The 23,749-nt window shown below is 41.1% G+C and overlaps 1 protein-coding gene across 1 annotated transcript in view; it reads left to right on the top strand.

Moving 5' to 3' along the window:
- GUCY2F (guanylate cyclase 2F, retinal) overlaps positions 1 to 20,952 on the top strand; it is a 104,406-nt gene extending 83,454 nt beyond the window's left edge. Inside the window, exons 14-19 of the mRNA XM_043569732.1 lie at positions 770 to 962; positions 4,224 to 4,398; positions 8,482 to 8,580; positions 11,454 to 11,548; positions 17,107 to 17,195; positions 17,284 to 20,952. Coding sequence (XP_043425667.1) covers positions 770 to 962; positions 4,224 to 4,398; positions 8,482 to 8,580; positions 11,454 to 11,548; positions 17,107 to 17,195; positions 17,284 to 17,371 — 739 coding nt within the window. The 3' untranslated portion in view covers positions 17,372 to 20,952. The remainder of the gene's footprint in view (positions 1 to 769; positions 963 to 4,223; positions 4,399 to 8,481; positions 8,581 to 11,453; positions 11,549 to 17,106; positions 17,196 to 17,283) is intronic.
- The last annotated feature ends 2,797 nt before the right edge of the window (positions 20,953 to 23,749 follow it).

Genomic DNA, 23,749 nt, shown 5'->3' with positions numbered 1-23,749 from the left:
ACACCTGAGGAGTGTGAATCCTTGTAACAGTGTGTTCTATTAAAAATAGAAAAAATTACCCATCAACTAACTGCTCCCTTCCCCTGTCCTGTACCCTCTTTACTCCCAGTAGGTTTGAGTCACACCTTCAAATCAAAGATGAATTGGAAACCAAGGGAGAAGAGCACACTTCCTAATTTCCCACACCTGTGGATCATGCTGGTCATTTAAGTTTTTGGTGCTTCAGTTTTTCTATGTGTCACTTCATGACTTTGCCTGGAAGTTGACCAATTAAAAGGAGGCAGTTCTTTGAGCTCCTAGAAGAAAGTAGCAGAGTTGTTCTTCTAGGTTTTTTTCTTCCTTAGTTCAAAGCCTTATCTGTTGATACAGTTTCCAAAATTTCCAAGGCACCTTATTATGTCATAAGGTAATCTTCTAGGAGACAATAGGGGAAACTAGTCTCATGCAAAGCAGCCACCTAGGAACATTCCCCAAGTGAAGGGACAGCTGAGGAAGAAGGATAGCTTGCTGAAAAAACTCCACAAAAACACAGACAAAGGCTGTCTGTTCAGTGCTGTATTCCAGCATCTGGAACAGTGCCTGGCACATCATAAACACTCAATATATATTTATAGAATAAATTAAATAATTAATGTTTTCATCCAGATGACATCTACTTACTCATCATTTACTTGGCAGTGATTTTTGGGGAAACTGTGCTCTAGCAGATGTGTGTGTGACATGCAGGGAGGCCTATATTCTCTGAGGAATAGTTGTGTCTGCTTTTCAGGTCAGTTGCTGAATCCCTCAAAAAGGGCTGCACGGTTGAACCTGAGGGCTTTGACTTGGTCACCTTGTACTTCAGTGACATTGTGGGCTTCACCACCATTTCCGCCATGAGTGAGCCCATTGAGGTGGTGGATCTTCTCAATGACCTGTACACACTCTTTGATGCCATCATTGGCAGTCATGATGTCTACAAGGTAAGTTACTTAGCAGAGACATATATATTCTAGAGAGAAAATTTTTGTATGAGGCTTATTGGTATGCATTCCAAAACTAAAAGGTAGGATTTTACTGAATGTGGTTAGTTAGGAAGTAAAATTTAAATAGTATACCACTTCCATTGTACCTTATTAGAAATGAAGGCCGGATAGAATGCATACAATTTCACACTTTACAAAGTAACAGTATGAACCCAGCAAGAGATTGCTAGATTTCCTTTGAGCTGTTTTCTAGAACTGAGACTAAGAAGAGCAAAAAAGGCTTATTGTGTTTCAGTGGCTAAGTAACCACACTGTAGGCACTATCATGCTAGGTACTGAAGGGGAAGGGGAAGAAGCACTGATGTTTTGCCCCTAGTTGATGACTGCTACAGAGTTCCTCTTGGTAAAGCTTGTGTAGATCTAATACATGCTGCTAAAATTTGGTTTCCTCCCTTAGGTAATGTTTTTATACAGGGGGGAACTCTGGCATTACATATGTCAAAGAACTATTAGACCTGAGGCTCTTTGGGATTGCTACTGGGTAACCAAGAGCCTATTTAGTAGTCTGAGGTCTAGGGAAGTCATTAATTGTAAGGTTGCAAACACCTGCCCCCACCTTCCCCCCCCCCCCGCCCCTCCAGCTGTCAATTTCCACTTTTCCTATCAAGGTTGCAGAAGATGAGCAGAGAACAGATGACTACATTCACTCATTTCAGGTGCCATGCTTCCTTACCCTTGATTTTATGTGTTTTCTTTATTGAGGCAGAAAATGACTAAAAATCTTACAGCTGTGCAATGCCATTTCCATGTTGTCTGCAACATGGATACTTGTATTATTGATGGAGAAATATGCCCCAGGCATCCCAAACTTCAGACAGCTCCTCTGTCCCAGGAACCAAGGTAGAGCTGTGGAATGAGTACCTCCATTCATTGGATCCTTCACATTAGTCTGAAATGTTCCAACTCTCAAATCACACACAGGGCAGTGTGTTTATCTCAGATTAGGCAGGGCCCTTTCAGGTCAGGTACGGAGCCTGAGGGGTAGGCCAAGCTACCTAAATAGGGCTCAGAAATAGACATCATACCTGTCAATCAGCAGGAGTACAAACTAATCAAGAAGCACACATGGAAACCACAGTGTAGGAAAAATCCATGGAATCAGACTACCTGTCTTAACTTGTTCAGCTCAAGCAGCTTGAAGAGAAAAACAAATCACCAAAAGCTAATTCAATTGAAACTAAAATCAAAGATAATTCAGCGTGGGCAGTAACACAGCCACTGGTTTAATCAATGAAGCTGATCCTGTTCAGACAATTGTTGGAAGTCTTAGGGCTGAGGCCATAAGATCTTTTGGTACTTTATGGCTGCAGAAGGGAGTTAGTAGGCTGTTTCCAGGAAAAAACAGGGCTATACAAATACAAAAATGAAATCTAACTTTTCACTGCTGTTTATTAAAAGCAACAGTGCGAAGGAAATAAAAATTAAACCAGAAGTGACTCACCAAACCTGTTTGTGTTTTCATTTTCTTTACCTATAAAATTGGAATCACCTCCCCTGGCACTTGATAATCTGAAATGAAAGTAAGAAGGTTACTTCAGAATTATGAAGTTGGTGCTTTGTTTACAGTTTCAATTGTCCTGCCACCACCCAATCTCAACCAGACCTCCTTCTATACATCCTCTGCTTTTTTTGTGTCCTTATGCTGGCATATGCCACCCACAATTCCCCACAGCAGTCTCACACCAAGACTAGGCAGTGCCCATGCTCCCTGCCTTCTAATATCTTCATCCATACTGGTGGGGACCCCTGGGTGACTGAATCATTTGGGGGAAGAGTCAACCACTATTCTTTGATAATGGCCAGCCAGTGAGTCTCTCCCTCCCATGTAACATTTGCATCATAACCATTGCCTTCCTCTGTGCAGGCAGGCATACATATTTGAGGGCAGGGATCCTCTTCTCAAATTGCACCAGGTAAGGGAGGCCCTGGATGGAAGCATGGTGAGGAACAAAGTCCCATGGATTCAAAGCATTATTGTTATTGGCTATATAGAAAGGCATGATGAGGGGCCTATTGCTGATTACTAAACTTTCTCTGGAGCTGAGTCATAGCCACCATCCCATGGTTTATGTCAAGACATATCAGTTTGGTGATGATGATGATGATGATGATGGCTGCTGCTGCTGATAGCTTGCCCTTATCATCTACCAGACAGGTTTTAAGTGCTTTGGCATATATTGTTATTTAGTCCTTAGAAAACTCTATAAGGTAGGTACTGCCATTATCCTATTTTACAAATAAGGATACTAAAGCACAGAGAAGTTAAGTGGCTTCCCAAAGCCATGCAGTCTGTAAATGGTGTATCTGGGATTCTAACCAAGGTGGTATGACATCAGAATTTCATGGTCTTAACTATTGCACTCTGTGAGTGCAGTTGTCTAGAAGAACATGGATTTTAACTTGATCCAAACTTATCCTAGCAGAGCCTGACTGGCACATTTCATGGAAATCCTTTCAGCTTACTTATCTTTTGGATTTACTTGAAAAGCTTCAATTTACTAGTCACCTAAGAGTGAGGACAGTTCTTTTGGGAAGATGAGGAACATAGATTGCCTTTCTTTACAAGTATCCAGCTCTAACTGCCCCCTGCAAAGCAGTTGCGGGCACGTACTGCTCCTCCTTAGATAGGTAGCACCAGGAGAGGAGGAGGTAGCTGGTGGAAAAAGACCCAGTTCTCAGACCCAAGGCAAAGCAGAAGGGACAATCTCTTCTACCTCCTTCCTCTCCCTTTCTCTATATTTGCCTTAAGGCTGCCCCAGCTCATTTACCTGAAATCATCTAGAGAAATGCTTTGTTAGAAGAGTGCCATATGCACTTTCAGCTAGGGGGCTCTTCCATGGAAACCCATGGGAGGTCCCAGAAATCTTCCCTTCCCCTTTCTCCAGGAATTACCTGGAGACTGATAGTTCTCTAGGAATGGCAGGAATCTGCAAAGTAGCTGCACCTATTTTAGAATCTCTGGGTGTGGGACCTATACATCAGTACTTTTTTTCCATAAAGCTCCTTAAATGATTCTAATGTGCAGCCAGACCTTGAACCACTGAGAGCCTTGCTCTGTCTTCCTCCCTTTACAAGAAGTAGGCCTCCATCATATTCCTTAAACTCTGTGAAACATAGACACATCCACATGTGTGCACACACACATGCATACAACACACACGTTATTTGCCTGCTAATTCTATTTCCCATAATTCCCAGGTAGAGACCATTGGAGATGCTTACATGGTGGCCTCAGGCCTCCCAAAGAGGAATGGCAGTAGGCATGCAGCTGAGATTGCAAACATGTCCCTAGATATCCTGAGCTCCGTTGGTACCTTCAAGATGCGACACATGCCAGAGGTCCCAGTCCGGATTCGAATAGGCCTGCATTCAGGTAACAGCCAGCTAAAGTAAGAAAAGACATTCCCATGTGCTTCAAGAGAAGGGTAGAAAGGTGGGGGAGGGTATTGCTTCCTTGATTACTAGCAGCTGGTTTACCCATGTATCTAGCGCTGCATAGTTTCTTTATGCCTACCCAAATTTTACTCTCTCGCCAGCACCTGCACTACCCCAGTGGGCAGCAGTCCTTGTCCTAGGTCCCAAACCCTTTCAGTCTACCTTTCTTGTTAGAGCCAACATTTCCTACGTACCACAAGGGAAGATTAGAAAAAGGGTAGTACACCCCTGATTACTTTATGCCTAACACTTCCCTCAACTCACTTTTATGACATACTCCTCATTCTCTGAATGCCTTTTCTCCTTGTGATTTACTGGTTCTTTTAGGAATTCCTGCTCTCTAATTGTGGTTGCTCCCCCATTTTCTGCAGTGTTCTGAGTTGTGGTCTCCTTGCTCTCTGAACATCTTGATTTCGGTTTTGCAACCCACTCCAACCTGGCTTTCATTTCCTACCATTGTCTGATAATCTCTTCCGTCTCTTTCTGTTCCTTAAATGTTGATATTCCTCAAGGTTCGGTCTTTCATCCACTGTTTTTCTCTCCTCATGTACTCTTCTCTCATTCACGTCTATGACTTAACTACCACTTGTACACTGATGGCTTCTGGCCCCACACCTTCAGCACAAGTGTTCCCTCTTAAGCTTCAGTTTTGTCTTTCAAGCTTGCTGCTGAAATCTCCTCCTGAATGTCCCATGGAAATCCTTTCCACGGACATTAGACTCAAATCCAAAACAGAATTGCTTTCTTCCTACATAAGCTTCCTCCTCTTCTGGTATTTATTCTCTATTTCAGTTGGTGGTACTATCACTCACCTAGTTATTCCAGTTAGCCTTGGGAGTGATCCTCCTTGACTCCTCCCTCACCCTGACTTTCACCATTCAACCATTTACCAAGTCTTGGGCAGTTTACCTTTTATTTTTATGTGTGTGTGTGTATTAAAAAAATTTTATTTAATTTATTTTTAAATTTACATCCAAGTTAGTTAGCATATAGTGCAACAATGATTTCAGGAGTAGATTCCTTAATGCCTCTTACCCATCCCCCCTCCCACAACCCCTCCAGTAACCCTCTGTTCTCCATATTTAAGAGTCTCTTATGCTTTGTCCCCCTCCCTGTTTTTATATTATTTTTGTTTCCCTTCCCTTATGTTCATCTGTTTTGTCTCTTAAAGTCCTCATATGAGTGAAGTCATATGATATTTGTCTTTCTCTGGCTGATTAAGGTTAGCATGATACCCTCTAGTTCCATCCATATAATTGCAAATGGCAAGATTTCATCCTTTTTGATTGCCGAGTAATACTCCATTGTATATATATGCCACATCTTCTTTATCCATTCATCCACTGATGGACATTTGGGCTCTTTCCATACTTTGGTTATTGTAGTTAGTGCTGCTATAGACATTGGGGTGCATGTGCCCCTTTGAAACAGCATACCTGTATCCCTTGGATAAATACCTAGTAGTGCAATTTACCTTTTAAATATTTCTTGAATCTGTCTTGTCTCTACTCAACTCTCACTGCTCAAGTCTAGGCCACAAGCATCTCTTATCTGGGTCACTGCAGTAACATTTCCTTGCTTGTACTCTTGCTTCTTTCTATCCATCCTTCTCGTAGTCATCAGCATAATCTGTGTTGACTTGTCTTACCTTCCATTAGACTATTCATTTCTTTAAAAAATTTTTTTACATTAATCTCTACACCCAATATGGGGCCTGAACTCATGACCCTGAGATCACATGCTCTACTGATGGAGCCAACCAGGTGCCCCTACGCTATAAGCTTTTTGATGGCAGGAACCATATCTTACTCATGTTTGCATCCTGAATGCTTAGCACACAGCAAGTGTTCAGTATTTTTCTTTTAAAGAAAAGCCCTCATCTCTCATCTGTGCTTCAGTTTCATATCTCCAACCCTCCTTAGCACATCTCTTAGATGATTCACCATTATTTTGAATTCAACATATCTAAAGCTTTAAGTCATCTTTTTTTATTTTTAAAAAAAATTTTTACTGTTTTATTCATTTTTGAGAGAGAGACAGAGTGCAAGTGGGGGAAGGGCAGAGGGAGAGGGAGACACAGAATCCGAAGCAGGTTCCAGGCTCCGAGCTGACAGCACAAAGCGTGACATGGAGCTTGAACTCATGAACCACGAGATCATGACCTGAGCCAAAGTTGATGCTTAACCAACTGAGCCACCCAGGCGCCCCTCAAGTCGTCTTTTTCCACAAACCATAAGCCCATGCCAATTTCCTCATGGTTGTCAGACAGCCAGCAAGTCTGTTGGTTCTCCTTTCATAACGTCTCTCTTTTATCTCCCCTTTCTGCCTCCCCATCATCTCCTCCTTTCCAGTACTCATAACCTTTTGCTTGCATTACAGCAATAGCCGCCTAACAGGTTTTCATGATTTTTCCCCTTTCAGTGCATTCTGTACACTGATCTGAGAAGAAAAAAGAAAAATCATTTTCATCATGTAATACTCTGCTCAAAATTTTCTAGTGGTTCAAGTTCCTCCATCTTGAACAACCCAATATTCAATCTTGTCTCCAGTTTTTCCCTACCCCCTGAACTAGGCAGATTGTTTTCTCAAAGAACTTCCCAAAATTCCATGCTCAATCCAAACCACAGACCAGTGATTCATGTCCCTTTTTTCCTATTCAAATCCTACCTACCCATCAAGAGCCAAATAAAATCCTACCTTCTCCATTAGACCCTTTTTGACTGAACCATGTCTTCCAAAGCATCCCCCCTCCCATTTTATAAACTATTATAGTATTTTTGCCTGTACCATTTATCTTACCTCAACCATACATTGTTTTGGGTTGTTGCTTAATTCCTTCCTATTCAGTAGCTTTTTCTCTTCAATTAGATATAAACTCCTAAAGAACAGAGACCATGTGTTACATTTATTTTTTTATTCCCCTTGGTGCCTAGCTCAGTGCTCAGTGAATGTATATGAATGGGTGAGAAATGAATTAAAATGAAAGATGTAAGTTTTGTAGTTCTTACTGATTTTTATCCTTATAAATTAAAGAAAGAACTCTTTGAAGCAAAAACAATTACTTTATTTAATTAAGGAAATAGCAAAAAGGTAATGCTGAATAATTTTATTTTATTTTTAAAGTTTATTTATTTATTTATTTTGAGGGAGAGAGGGGGAGAGAGAGAGAGAGAGAGAGAGAGAGAATCCCAAGCAGACTCTGTGCTGTCAACACTGAGCCCAACACAGGGCTTGATCTCACAAACCATGAGATCATGACATGAGCCAAAACCAACAGTTGGTCACCCAACAACTCAGGCACCCAGGCACCCCTATACTGAACAATTTTAAATAGAAACAGAGCATAGGCCAGAAAAGTAAGTGTGGAGAACTTTTTAGATACTCCTGAATTAAGACTTCAGTACGGTGGCTGGGCTTTTTTTCACGTAATGTTCACTATCTGAACACCTAATATGGGCATATTGAGAGGTAAAAATAAAAACATTCTAAGGACAAATAGAAAATATTCTTAGATTATCTATATATACTGCTTGTCTATGCCCCTAATACAAATGACTGAAAGTCAATTCTACTTCTTTTTAGATTTTCCAATTGTCTTAACAATAATTCTCTTGGGAAATAAGCCCCATGAGATCCCTCCTTCTAATCCTAAGACATATGAAAGGGTTACATTTTTTCATTGTAACAAACATGCTTGGATCCCAAGTCCCTGCCCAGGCCTTTCTGGCTTGGGTTTTATGCTTTTTTGTCCCTGTTGACAGATACAAGCACCTTGGGTGTAACTGTTATTTGGAACAAGAGCGTAAATCAGAAAGGTAGTCATGTTTGCATCATTATAAATGTGCTTTCTTGTAGGGCAAAGGGTTTAGTACTCATTATAGCACTTCCTTCAGATTCCCAGAGCTATTTGGCGGCAACTTTGTTCTTTTATGCAGCAGCATTCCTTCCCTTGGCGGTGTTCCTCTATTAACACTGGATGTATACCTGTTGACTGTAACCCCAACCGACTGCTACTCTACAGGGCCCGTTGTTGCAGGAGTGGTGGGTCTCACCATGCCCAGATACTGCCTGTTTGGAGACACTGTGAACACAGCTTCTCGGATGGAATCAACAGGGTTACGTGAGTACCTAAGTGATGGGATCGGATTGGAAAAGTGATTATTCTTTGAGAGGGGGAAGGAGAGCAGGGTACTTAGGATTTTAATGTTTTTTTTTTTTTTAAATAAAACATAATTTGAGAAGATTAAGGAGATTCTATACACATATTTCCTGGTCTCTAATCGCAAGCCAGTAGGGGGTGATGTTGGATTAAACATGTACCTTTCTTGTTCTAGAAATGAAGCTGTAGCTAAGTGACACTGAAATAGTCAATTTTCTCAAAGCAACTAAAAGTGTCCTTTGGGTAAGGAAAAAAATTGGCCAGCCGGGTGGGTTTGGGGAAGTCATGTTGAAAAGAGAAATAAGTAAGGGACTGGGATGTTTAGTTTTTCAACTAGTTTGTGGAGACATACCCAGAGTAAGCTGCCTCCTACAGTGCCGTTGTTTGCTGCTCTAGTCCTCTTTCTGAACTAGTCAAGATCCCAGGAGTTCTGATTTTATCAAATAGCACCCCCCCCTGAATTGAGCTAGCAATAATCCCTCAACCTAAGGAGCGTGGAAATCTGAAATAATTAATTCCAATTTGCCTATATATGAAACCTTTAGTTTCTATTAAAACAGGCATGGTATCAAAGATACCATTTCTTCCCCCCTTCTTTGGGAATAAAACTGTACAAACCATTATGCCATCTGTCTGTTGCTGGTACCTCTTTATTGGTTATTTACTGCCACTACTAAGGCAATGTCAGAATCACAATGTGCTTTTAACTTTATCATGGTTGAGGAAAGCAATTTGTTTATGCTAATATAGGAAAAGTGTAGAAAACAATAATAGGTTCTATATACAGTTTACATGGATTATATGTTTTAAAAACACTTAAGCTCTTAGCAACCCTGGCTCTGGCTGCTACTGGGCAAGACAAGCTCTTCCCAAACTCCAGCAGTATACACAAACTAGTCCCTGATAATATGGTGGCCTATATCACAGTGGGTGGTGCCCTGTCTGACCCCACTCCTCATCACTCATGTTCAGAAACAGGTTTGCACAATGGGTCCAGTCTTAGTCAATCTAGCCTGTGCAGCCATGATTAAGGAGGCAGCATGGAACTTAGAAGCTGTTGTCAGAATAAATTTTCTGGCATCTGGGAAAGTCTTCGAACTCCACAGACATGGCAGAAGCCATGGAAGTAGTCATCCAGGAAACGCTGCATGCATATGACTTTGTTCTTGAAGTGCAACCCAAGATGAAGTGAAATTGATCATGGAACCTCAATGCAGATTTGGCACGGTATTCTGGACTGATGTAAGCTTCTAGAAGACTGAAGTCATATTCTGGTCTGCACCAGGGAGACTCTACTCATTACACATTGGAAATACAGAGCTGAGAGAAGAAATTGAATTTTCAGATTTAAGCAGCACCTTGTCCAGTGATCAGCTAGAAAGAAGAAAATGGAGTGAATCATGCACCGCAGGTGTTTATTAAGCACTGACTGTGCAAGGAAGACATTGTGAGGGATACAAAGAAACATACACTTGTAGTCACAGCATTAAAGGAGCTGTGAAATATGGCAGTAAGCTCCACACCTGACTGAAGATTTATAAAGAGGTAGCTTCATGTTGGATATGAGATCAGGACATGTCATAGATCTATTGAAAAATTAATTTCATCAACGTCTCCTTTATGCCCAGTTGAATTAACTGGTTCTGGAATGGAAGTAACTAGTGACTCAGTCATGGCGTGATTCTCCTTGCCACACAACTGGATGCTTGTTGGAATGAGCTATCTCTCTCTTTTGACCTGGGTATTCCCCACTAGTAGGATTATGACTGACGACCAGATGCTAGTTGAATGGCACACATAGTGCTGGCTAGGGACACCCAGATGAACATGTGGCTTTTAGGGACCCTTTTTGAGCAGAGGTTTTGGGTGACCATGAGTTAGTGAGGAAGACACAAACAATACTGAACTGTCAAAAGAAGGAAAATTATTTTAAGTACACAAAGCAGAAATTTCTTGCAGTTCTTTCTAGCCATGCCTTCCGGCTTTGATTGCTCTCAGCTTCTAAATGAATTATTTTCTCAAGTGTGTTTGTGAATGTCTTGAACTTTTATTTAAGACCCAACTTGAACAAGGTTTTACTTCATAGGATAATAGTTTTCAGGAAAGTCAAGGATTCTACCTCAGTTTATAAATGATTGTTCATCACCAAAGAATTATACTTGGTTTCTACATAAAATTTTTAGTTGTAATTCTCCACGTAGAACACTCTTATCCCAGGTTGGACTCATTAATTGGAAAATAATACATTTGTGTGTATACACAGCTAGATGTATCCATCCAAAGGAAAGCTATAAATGCACAATTGCCACAGAATGTTGACAGAGGTCTTGGGACATTTTTCAGTGATGTGTTATTTTAAGTGCAGCAATACTGAAAGATAGTTGTATAGATGTGTATGAAGAAAGACACCTTTTTGTCTCTTAAGTAGGATATGTAGACCTTGGGAGCTCTGCTTTAGCAGCAGCCTGTGAAAGAAGCTGCTGAAGCCGAACTTCCCTCTGAGGAGGTCACGTTTCAGCTGGGAGCACAGTAGTGGTAGCTGGTTTCTCAATCAAAACCCTCGAATTAAATTAACACCTTTCTGTTGCATGACCTTTCATCTCAGATAGTGTCCAGGAGGCTGATAGGTGCTACACCTAACACCTTATTTGGGTCTGTTGAGGAAGGCCATCACTCCTTGTTCCTCCTCCTGTGAAACCCTAACTGAAGCTCTCTCTCAGGCACTTTTCTTAGGGTCTCATTCATTTAGAAGCAGGGGTATTTATTACATTAATATTTTTCTCATTGATTTTACCTGAAAGGATCCAGAGTCATTTCTGTCTTTCTTTTTACAGCTTATCGCATTCATGTCAGTCACAGCACCGTGACAATTCTTCAAGCTCTAAGTGAGGGCTATGAAGTGGAGCTTCGAGGAAGGACAGAGCTCAGGGTATAATGTCCTTTTGTTTTTTTTTTTAAATCAAACCACTTGGACACACCTGCTTCTGGAGAGGTCATGGTCTGCTGAAAGAGTTTACCTGGATGTCTGAGACTTAGAGCTATAATTTGGGTAGAATATCCAGCCCTATTTTCAGTTCCCAAGAGATTGTTCCTTTTTTCCTCGGTTTTCTTCTCTTTAAGTATGGCTACAATAATGGGGATTAAGACTCCTGAATTTTTCAGACTATGAGCTGTATCTTTCTCTCTTAAAGAATTGCCCTGAATTTGGTTTTTCAATGATCTGCACTATTATTTACATTTTCTAACTTCCATTTTGTTTATTCTTTGGCAGTTCTAGACATTGTTCAATAAGCTAAAGTTATTAGTGAGTTTGGGCTTTCTATTTGCCTTCTCAGTGGCCACCCTTTCTAATTTTTCATTCACACCATTAACCTTCCATTTACAGAGAGGCTTTATGACTTTCCCCAAGGACCAGGAGGAATAAAGTCAGTTCCTATGAAAGACAAACATTTTGTAGCACATTTTCTCTCTGTTAGGACTATCAATTGATCTGGGATTCAGGATTAGAATAATTTCCCCCCTCCTTCCTCCCTTTCTTCCATCCGCCTTCCCTCACATTTTCCTTCCCTCCCTCCCTCCATTTTCCTTCCTTCCTTCCTTCTCTCCTTTTTCTTTCTTTCTTTCTTTCTTTCTTTCTTTCTTTCTTTCTTTCTTTCTTTCTTTTTTTCCCATCCCATCTCCACTGGATTCTTTTCATCTTCCTCTGGATAACCCCAGAGCCCCTGGCTGCCCCATTTATAAGAGACTCTATATATCTGATCATCTAACTTCTTCATTTTGAGCTGAAGAATCAAGGCCCAGAGAGGTGAAGTAATTTGATCAGGGTCACACAGTCATTTGATGGCAGAATCAGGCCAAAACCCAGGAAGCCTGAATTCCCACTCAGTACCCTTTCTATGATGCCATTGCACAGGAAAATTATCTTCTCAATGATTATATTTGGGCAAAGCCACACCTGGGTACTGAGTGATGCACAATTTGTTTCTGTCATTGGCATGCCTTCCTCAAATGGCAGCGATTTACATGTGAAAGGATTTCAGAAGTTAAAGGTTGGAAGGCTTGATTCTAGTTGATCAATTCCTTTTCTGGCTAGTTCTAGTTTGTCTCCTCCAATAGATCCTAATATCTTCTAGCAGGTCATTTATGAGGGGACAGAGGTTCCTTTCCCACTTCTGCAGAGAACTCAGTGAGAGGATAGGAGTGGCAATATTACTTGAACAGTGAATCAAATCACCCAAGGCTTTTGTGATCCCTCTATATATTGTCATTTCTCAGTAGAGGAGGACAAAGGCAGCTTTATCTCCTGTGGCACTTTCCTCTCTGTATTGCTGGGAACAGATTCCCTCATTTAAAAGCTGAAGAGCTGAAGAGGTAACACTTTTGCAACTGAAAAGAAAAAATATACCCCCACCTTTATGGTTTTTATTGTACCCCAAATTCCAGTCAGAAATAATTGCATCACTAGGTGTTTTGAGTACAAAAGCAAGACTATGTCAAAAGGGCCCTTTCTAGCTTCACATTTTCCCTTAGCCCAGGGAATTTGGGAATGTACTACAGCAAGTTGGAGGAAGAGGCAGGGAGAGACTTCCCCTAAGGCCATGTCAGGTCTTGCTTATTAAGGTGGTAGAGGCTTCCTGATTGAGAGGGAGATACTAAGAGAGAAGAGAGAGGGCCCCAGGGGAAAGGAAGGAACAATGAGAAGAAAGAAGAGAATAGGAAGTAAGACCCAAAGAAGGAAGGGAGAAAATGGGAGCTCCTTTCTGCCTCTGTACCCCGGTCCCCCACCAGAGGCAGGTATTGGACATTACATAGTAGGGACTGGGGGACAGGAGATTCCTTGTCCCTTGGGGGCATGCAATATATCCCCAATAAGACCATATCACCAGCACACTTCACACATTCTGAGCCAATATTTCCATCCCTCATTCAGTCTGTGTTGCTGGAAAGCAAGGAATGCTTTAGTACATGGGTCAGAAGGACCACACTTGATAGACCACCAGGTGTGATGGCAAAGATGATGGCTGAAAGCATCCTCTCCTTCCAGCTGGTTGAAGTTTGAAATTCTTCCATCAGAGCCTCTTCTCTTGGGCTCAAGAATTGGATCAACAACACTCTTTTCCCATTCCATCTCCTTCATTGGAGTGATGACACTTTAAGTTGTTTCCCTTAGTAGAATCAAAGGTGTAGATTGGATTGGGTGAGAGAAGAAAACATAGTATAGTTGAGCAATTCGGTGGGTGGGGGTTACAAAGAAAGCTGTCAGAATGAGGAAACTGAGGTAGATTGGGGGAGGACTCATTTAGAGGTGACAAGCTCAGCCTCTCTGGGGAGTTGTCTTACTGCCCACTCCAACTCCCTCTAGTCCTGTACTGGCAACAAATTATGAGTGCTTAACTGGCCAATTCTGCTTTTTCAATATTTCTCTCCTAATGGCCTGGTGATATGTCATCTTATTACCTCTTTTCTTACATGATTCCTGTTTCAGTTACCATTTTTCTGACAAGTTGGAAGCTTCTTGCTGAGACCTTGTATATATCTAGACTTATCAGATGTGTTTACTAGGGCTTCTTAAGTAGATTTACATTCTAAAAAGACTTTCCCAAATGGTTGTTCTCAGCCAGTTTGTCCTTGCTGGAGGTGGACACCTGTGACCTTGTCTCTGAATTCTGGGGCTAAATAGTATTTGATTCGCAGACCCCTAAGCAGTAGTCTTGTTTTACTTGTGATTTCTTTTTTTCCCCCCAACCTCTTTCACCCCTACCCTCAACCCCTTACACACACATACACAAGTATACACATGTGTAAGCACATGCACACATATACGTACACACACACACACACACACACACACCAGCCATCAAGCTAAGAAGTAATGAGATTGTATTGACATAGTCACAAAGGTCAGAAGGTCTGGGATGTAATTCTTGTCCCATCAATGACTCAGTGTGTGACACTGGACTTTATCTTCTCTGTGCTTTCATTTCTTCACATAGAGGCCTCTTTTTTGTGTGCGATTATCAGGAAGCTCATTAATCACAAGGTTTAAAATTCCTAACGGTTGCTTTTTGGCCTCTAGACCTGTCCCTTGACTCCAGTGTGTTGGAAAAGCTCTATGGTATAGAAGGAAGAGCACTTAAAATTTGGAGTCTAAGACGTTAACTAGACTTACTGCGATGATCATTTTATAATATCGAATCATATTGTGCACCTGAAACTAATATAATGTTATATGTCATTTATACCTCAATAAAAAATAGCTAAGTAATAGTAAAAAGAAAATAAATAAAACTTGGAGTCTAGTAAAATTGGTTTCAAGTTCTACCTATGTTTACTTATTGACAAGTCATTCAATTTCCACAAAATTTAGTGTCCTTATTTGCAGAATGAGGTTAATAATAAACCCACCTCCCAGAGTTTTTGTGAGAATTAAAAAAACACAGGAGATGCCACAGTGTCTTAAAGGTGTCAGGCCAAAAATAAGATGCTATTATTTAGGAGAGAGGGTCTCTGTGACTGCCTAGGGATTGATACCAAGTCAAAGGGTTTTCTTTAGGTTTTGGTTGTTGCATACTTGTCCCCTGTCCCCCACCTTTCTCTCTCTTCAGCAGAATTTTGGAAGTAGGGTGGGTAAACAGAGCTAGGATTCTAAGAATTTTCCTGGATGGGCTCCAAAACCTCAGAGAGCCCCTGGGGCTCCACTGCATACTCTTTCATTTGGAAGCTTGCCTGAGTCCATAACCTCCCATTCTCTTTTGCAAGCATTAGTTTTGGCATCCCAGTGTGTCGCAGGACTCACCCAAATATCTGGATGATCCTGGCATTTACAAAGCTCCCTTGGGGATTGGCATGCTGTCCTGATAGCCTCTAGATCTCAAGAAAAACAGCCAAATATGCCTGGGGGTTGGGATCCTCAAGTTTGAGCTTTAAAAGCATGCTTTAGCTCAAAGAGGTCAAATGACACCTTGAGTATTCCAAGTGCTCAAGGGTTGAGTTTTTTAGTTAATTGAACAGTCTATTTACTGAGCAACTATTCTGTATGAGACACTGTACTACGTACTGTGAGGAAGACAGCTTAGGAGGCAGAAGAGTTGGGCTTGTATTTAGAGCCCACAGCATGACCTGACAGTGTTTTACTATACTGTGAGCTCCTGAAGGACAGACCCATCTCTGTATTTCCAGACCTGGTACAGTAAGGATGGAATAAATGTAAGAATGAGTGATATGAGCATATTTTAAAGTTGTTCACTTCTTCTGAAAACAGAGTGGCTCCAAACAGCCCAATTGTTTGAGGTTTAGGGTGAGTTGGTTGCCAACTTGGACTGTTGTGGTATTCTCTTCCTACTTTCCTATACTGACCTTGTTCAGAGCCTTGAAACAAATATCTCCAAAATGCTTTGAGATTCTCCCATTAAACATGCTTATTATTATTATGGTTGTTGTCATTATTGTTAAGGAATGAATATATGTGATGTAAATAGAAAACAATGGATTTGATATTTAAAGGGGGGGAAACTTAATTGGAATTTCTAAGTTAAATAATTTAGAATTGTGCCAAATGAGATCAGCCAAGAGTGAGACCATATTTCAGATTAATGAGTTGGCAACACATCCCATTACTTTTCTCAGTCTTAGTAAACACATTTTTTTTCTTATGGATTGGAGGCAATGAGAAAACAGACAAAAGAGAATTGAAAGGAGGAGAGTGAAACACAAAGAGGAGGGTTTATTGGAAAGAGGAGAGGGCAAAGCAGAGGCAGAAAATTTGGCTCCTCTGAGGTCATCACATAGGCTCTCGGGTGATCAGCTGGAGTTTACACCCTCTTTCTCTTCTCAGACCCATGGTTCTTGACAACCAAGGAATTGGGCTGTAGATGGAAGCCTCCCTGGGGTCTCTCTCTACCTGTAAGAATGCCTTTGCAAGAAGAAAAGAACACTACAGAAATGTAGACATCTCATAGCAGCCAGGATGCCCTGGTCTTTAAAGTTGCACATCTGCTTTCCATTTCTATTCCATTTTTGGGGTTTTGTGAGAGCCTTTGGATGGCAAGTACTTTGGGGAGGTAGACTCTGAATATATGTACTCTAGATATGAAAGACAACAGGATGCCTAATGCGAAAACATAATGGCAGAAATGAGAAACAAAATCGTGAATTCAGCATTCAGAAGTTTGGTTACTATGAAGCCAAAGAGCCACACATCCCAAAGATGGAGCTATGTGGCAGTGGGTAGACAAAACATCTGGATGACAGCTTGTAGTGGTGTTCACTTTTCACTTGCATGCTCTGTCAGCTTATGGAGCATGCCTGAGCCTCAGGTATAAATAGCAAGGAAGCTGTGTAGGAAGGAAGACTCCAGGGAGTGGTGACAGGGGAAAGCAGAGGCAATTTCTGAACCAAACTAAGTGCTTCTACCCCATTGACCATAAGGACATCTTTAGGAAAATCAGTTATAGTGTGTTTAAGATTTTGTGTATTTTCTATAATAAGGGCAAAGGCACAGAAGAGACCTTCTGGCTGGTTGGAAAAAAAGGCTTCACAAAACCTCTTCCTGTGCCCCCACCAGTGGGCAAAGATGGGTAAGTAGAGTTTTGGCTTAATTAGAGTCTTCCCATGCTGGCTCTGCTTCACTCTGTTCACTATTTTTGTGTCTTTCCTGCCCCACAGGCAAGTAGGCCATGGCCTGCAACCAGTGGAGATTGCAGCCTTCCAAAGAAGAAAAGCAGAAAGGCAGCTGGTGAGAAACAAGCCATAAGGTAATGGCCAGCAGGAAAACAGAGCACGGGAGCTTGCCAAATTTTCAACGCTGGGGCTCTCTTTGGCATGGGTGCCAGTCTCAGCCTACACTCGGTTGGCAGAGTGTGATGGAGTTGGTGAATTTCCAAGCTCCACTGAGTTGAGCAAAAACCTAGTCGGGAGGCCTGTTGCAGAGCAAGCTGCATCTGAGGGAGGTCAGCTGCCCTGTTCCTGAGAGAGACCTTTGCCTCCCGCACTGATAACATATTTGAATGTCAAACAAAGCTGGCCTCGTTATCCAGTTAATCAGGCAGGTGCACCTGTCTGTTTCATTGTTGAGTACCTGGACCACATGATGAGCCACTTCAGGTCTTTGTAGATTCACATATATCTAAGCAACACAGCAATATTATGATGATCTTATTTCCCCAGGATCCATTGGCGAGACCATCTTTGAGGGGATGTTATGTCATTTCCTCTGGTGGCATGCTTGAGCGCTTCTGAGGTTGGCATTGCCAACCAAAATAAGACTGGTTACACCTTGACTGCCTGGCTTGAATTCAGGACCATTTCCCCCATCCCTCCTCCCCTACTAGAACGGTATGATTCCAGTAGCAACAACAGACTAATTATCAAGAATTCTCCCCATATATTTATCTTTGAGGAATCTGTTGCCTTCTGGGGCTCCTATCAGCATCCCTTCTCTATCGTTCTTTCTTATTTTCTCTTTTATGGAGAATTTGACCCTAGTACTCATTTCTCCCTCCACATATTTTTGGAAATCACAAGCTTTTAAAGTAAACATTAGGGTATCTCCACACATTCCTGCTCCCTTGTTTCTTAGCATGTTTCAGAATAATCACAATTGTAGCAGCAACTACCAAATGCATCCACATACCTCCTATTTTCCCATTAGCCTCTATTGACTTTGTCAGATCTCTATAACTCTTTCTCTCCCAAGGAAACCCAGTGCATCTTCATTTCTGCAACTATCACAGGTACCCTCTATAAGTCATAATGCTCCAGAAAGGCTTCTGTACTGAGTCTGTGGCTGAAGCTCCCTGTAACACCCCTTGCAATCCTGCAAAATGGAGGATCCTGCAATCCTGCAATCCTGGACCTTGGCTCTGTTTTTTCCTATTGGTAAATACAAGTAGATAGGCAGCTGGGACACACATTCACCTAATTTCCAGGAACGTTCTTTCCTGTAGGGAAGGAAACACACAAATACACATAGACACACAGTCTCTTTCTCTGCCTCTCTTTCTCTCACAGCAGGCGAGTTTTTGGAAGCTCTTGAAGGGTTTCCCCTTTGGTAGGGTGGCATAGGCATTGCAAGTACTGTGTAAGAACCTATCCATTCCTAAGAATGTGTTGGAATTTGCAGAAGACACTGCAGCTGACTCACCATCATTGGCTGTGTGCTTTCTAATGCTTCCCCAGCACTGCAGATGGATGTGACTTAGGCAATTTATACACACTCATCTGGACCCCCTTGACAGAGGGCAAGCTTCTGTGGACTGTGAGTATATGGAACAGATTGAAGCCAATTGGCCCCAAAGTGGATTTGACCTCTGGTCTTAGCCTCATTAGCACTTATACTTTAATCAACATGTTAATTGACCACAGAGGCCTTGGCAGGCTTTGCAAATCACAAAAATCCTCAAGAAGAGTACCCTTGACAAATATCAGAAGGCTTGCCCTAATTCCAAGAGCTCTCAGACATCTCACATCTCTCATTAAATGTCCTATGTTGATGTAATCCAGTAACATCACCTATTCCACAATGTTGCTAATGTTCTATGAATTTTTAGGCTGACTCATAATGAGACAAATCCAACTTGCAAAAGACCCACAACACCAATGACTATCTCTCATATGCTGTTGCTGTCATGGGAGCTGTTAGGGGAAAATTTGAAACCTTTAGAGAGCCCTCTGGGGTCATACAGGAAGGAAAAAGAGATGCTGTGACAGGGACACAGCTTTGGTGAACTGACTGCAGTGGCTGCCTCTCAGGCAAGGCCCTGATGTCTACCCAGTATCTCCTTCCTCATGTCCCCAAATATCCACCACTTTCCAAACCTTCCTAAAGGTTATCACTTCATCTGGTTACTTTCCCTAAAATTTCACCAACTGGGCTTCATTTGGGGTTAATGAGCCTTTCAATCATAGATGTACCTTTTGGAGGGCAAGGGAGGACTAATCACTCATATCAGAGTGGAAGTGAACTGAGCTGGATGTTCAGGAGAACTTGTAACTTTCATTTTGGTTGGGACCAGGAGAAATGAGGAAGTTTGGCAGTTATGAAGAAAAGAAGGAAGGTCATAGTGGAGGTTTTGGGACAAGAGCAATGGATCCCTGGGAGATGGGAGAAGAGTGAAAACAAGTATGAGAGTGGAAAAGTCAGTTTAGATTACCCCACTTTTAAACCTTTGCTCTGGGTTTTCTTTGGACCCAAATAATAGGAAGAAAGCATGCTTTTCCTTCTGCTCTCAGGACCTAGGACCTCTGCCAGAGCTCTAATGTAACTGCTCCATGTGGGTTAAATCAGCCTTTGTAGACTGGCCCAGAAACTTGACCACCACATATATAACACAGTTTCTATGGAGCAAGGCATTCCAAGTTCCAAATCATGACTTATAAATGTTCAGGACACATCTCATCAGTAAGTTGAAGATTACTTATATATTAACATGCCCCCTTTTTTTGTTAAATTTGTAAAAAAAAACCCTTATAAATAGCAACATCTAGTTAGGCAAACCTGACAAATATAATAATGTTTATTTTTTCAGTGATCCAGGAAAGTTTAGTAATTTGTAAGCTCTTCTTGTAGAGTGGCGTTGTGTGGCTTAGAATCATTCATATTGAAATCCTGTGAAAGGCCTAGGATGGAGAAGGTATACTTACTGTTTTCTCTTTCTCCCACCCAGAAGTGAAGGGCTGCAAGATTAGAATCTTTTCTTGGTGAGGCAATGGAAGAGCTCACTCCAGTTCAACAAATTGTTCTTCCTGGGCAAGAAATTAGTGAATGACTATATCTCTAAGGATGACCAGTCTACAGGGTTATTTAGGCCTAATTCCAGTGTGAGGGGGGCTCCTGGGAAGTAAATTTAATAAGTTTTGTTCATTACACAGCTATCACCAAAAAGGCCACTTGAATGTAAACTGCAATGGATGTGAACCTTAAGGAAGGGGAGAGAACCACCTACCTCCAAGTTTAGTCATTCCAAAATAACAGGCCCAACTTGGACTAAGATAAGAAGGTCTCTATTTTCACAGAAAAAAAGTAGGAGGCACTTTGTTTTCTTTTTCATTTCATTTGAATCTCTAGAAAGTATTTAATGAGCATAATTTATAACTCAGATACTATGAGATTAGTGCCAGGAAAAAAAATCTTCCAGCAAACATACATCTGAATCCACAGTCTACTGTGACCTCAGTTGACTGGAATGCCTAGGGAATAGGGGGGAGGAGAAGAGTCTGGTTAATTGTGTTGTTTGAATAATTCAGGGATAAGAAGAAGTTCTTTTGTTTTCTTATTGCTTATTATTCAAACTCTTTCCACAATTGTCATGGTCTCTTTTCCTGTCTAAGTAAGGGGAGTTTAAGGAACATAATTGAATTGTCCTTGCTAGATAGGTGAGCATCTTACTGGGCCTCAGGGTTATATTCTGAACGTGAAAGGAAGAGATGTAGGAGATATTGTCAGGATGAAAGATATAGAAATAGTGGATTGAATTGAGCAATTCCGTTTGTTTTGTTCTTTTTCCCCCTTCCCCTGTCCACCGTGCCTTTCAAGCCCCTACCCTGGCCCCTAAAATAAATCCCTTTGAACATTTGTTTTTACTTTGTGCTTTTAGTTTTCCAAATTCTACTTTCAAGGGGTTATTGGCAATGGCTTGCCACAATCACATGGACCAAAGCAATAAGACTTAAGTCACAGGCATGTTTAAAATAGTTAAGCAAACTTTTCCTCCCTTTTATTGTAAAAAATAATCTATTAAAACAGCTGAACTCAAACATATCAGCCAGTAAAGCAGTTAATTCTTTTAGAACAAGACTTTTTTAAAGAAATGCCTGAGGTATAATTTGATACCTTTCTCACTCATATTTAATTTTTTCCATTATCAACTCACCCTGAATCTAGGCTTAAAGTCAAAAGTTCTTCCCAGCAGTTTCCCCTCCACTTTCAGTCAAAGCACCCTTGGACTCTTCACAGGAGCTTAACCTCTCTCACCCTAAGGTAGTCTATTTACTATGCTAAAGCTGTTCAAAAGGATGCAGAAAAGGCTGAAGGTGCCTTTCAGCTTCCTTGATCAGAGTTTCTAATTCTTTTTTCTAGACATGGCAGAGGGAGACATGAAATATCATCCTCTACCTGTGGCAAAGGTCTCAGTCAAAAGCTGAGCATTTAAGGATTTTAGAGAGACAAGGTCTAAGGGAAGTTTCCAAGAAAAATGCCAAGTCAAAAACAGGACTTCACTTCTCTTAGAGGAGGTGGCACTGCCCTCTAGTATGAATAGAAGGATCATTGAGGATGAGGGAGGGGAATGGGGCTGCACCTATAGGCTTCAAGGATCAGGATTCTCCCAAACACAGTCCAATCCTTTAGCCCAGGAACTATAGTCCCAGGCCTAGGCCTGCAAAATATTGAGCAACAAGACCCACTGAGGGTGATCCATTAGCTCTCTGTCTGATCCTGTCCCCTATTTCCCTCTTTGGTATTTCACAAGTCCGGTGTGTCAACCAAACCTACCTTTTATAGCCTACTAATCCTGTCTCATGCACAATCACGTCTTCCTTTGTTTGATTCTGTCATGAACCCCTATCTAAAACCACTCCATCCTTTCCCAGGTTCTGTTTCATTAAAGCCTTCTGCATTGACCAAAACTAAGCTTCCTTTAATCTGCCTTAGCATTTTAATTATCTGTGGAGAAGATAAACACTCTCTACTCCCATGATCCATTTGACTTAGTGGAGTCAAGCCTACTTCTTATATACTACTGATTATTTCTCTCTTCACCTGTTGCTACTAGCACAATGGCTTGAGTTGGTGGTTAAGAGGGACCTAAATGATTTTTTCCCTCACAGCTCTTTTCTAGCTTATATTCCTTGTACAAAACAAAATATTTAGAAAACAATTTAAACAATGTATTTTTTGAAACAGATTTGAATTTGTTTCATTATATCTCCTTGTTTTCTTGTGATTTTCCGCTTTTCAAAATAGATTATTGGAAAAAGAAAGACAAATACTAATGAATTGCAAACTGGGTTGTGCTTATTTGAGGTTTTTCTGTACTTTACCATGTAATTTAACAATTTGATCATCCCATGAGGCATTAAGTCCCTTTAGATTTTTTTCTTCCTGATCTCAATGGCAATACAGGTTCATTGTAGAAAATTTAGAAAACACAGAAAGGTTTATAGGAAATTTAAATTGCTCAAATTCTCTTTAGATCTTTTATTCTAATTTTTCCTTGTTTGGGCTCAACTTCATACATTACTGCATGTTATAACATCCACTCAGCCAAATGATACCTTAAGTCAGCTGATTCTCAAATTAGTCCATTATACTTTTATTGCTGGCCTTGTTAATCCATACTTTTGGTGTAGAGGCTGAATCAGTTTCAAATTTGGGCAGCTTTCAGTGATCCACTTGTTCCTTATTTCACTTGGCATAGGTAAGTAGGAGGAGATAGCAGACGGTTATACCTCATCAGAGAGCCATAACTTGGTTTACTACATAAAGCTACTCTACCAAAAAGTGTTGTCCCCAGGACTCCCATTCTGTCTACCTTGTCTTAGTCTTAGTACAAACAACTTTATTACCAAGCTACTCATCTCACCACATTCCTGTCTCTAATCCAAGTGGAATCAACTTGCAAGGAGTGGGATGTGGCAAACAGCCAAATGGTAATACTTCGTGCACTGGGAGGTCACATCTATGTGACATCAAACAATTGGATGTAACTTAAACACCTGGTTAAATCAAGTAAGCATTAATTAGATGAAAGGCCACAATGGATTGACCATTTTATTTTCCAGTTAAAGCTGGTTGACCTAATCAAGCACATTTCCCATCTGGTTGGTTGCTTCTGGCCCATTAAAATAGTGGAAACTCTGTAATAGAATTCTCTCTTACCCCTTCTCTGGTCTGTGCCATCTTTTCAGGTCAAGATAATTGATAAGTAGACCACAGACACAGACATAAGTTACCTTAAATAATACATCATATATCTGTTGTTTGTGTATTGCTTGGGTTTCTCTGGAGTGGTTTGTAAAAAACCCTGCTATCTCACCTCTTTTCCAGTTCAGATTTACTGCAAGCAAGCAGTAGTGGACCTTTTCCAAAGCGGCATTGAGAATAGAGGTGGCCATTAATTTATATTCTCACTTT

The sequence above is a fragment of the Prionailurus bengalensis genome, chromosome X (assembly GCF_016509475.1).
Source record: "Prionailurus bengalensis isolate Pbe53 chromosome X, Fcat_Pben_1.1_paternal_pri, whole genome shotgun sequence".
Lineage (NCBI taxonomy): Eukaryota > Metazoa > Chordata > Mammalia > Carnivora > Felidae > Prionailurus > Prionailurus bengalensis.
This window is presented reverse-complemented; position numbering and strand designations above follow the sequence as displayed.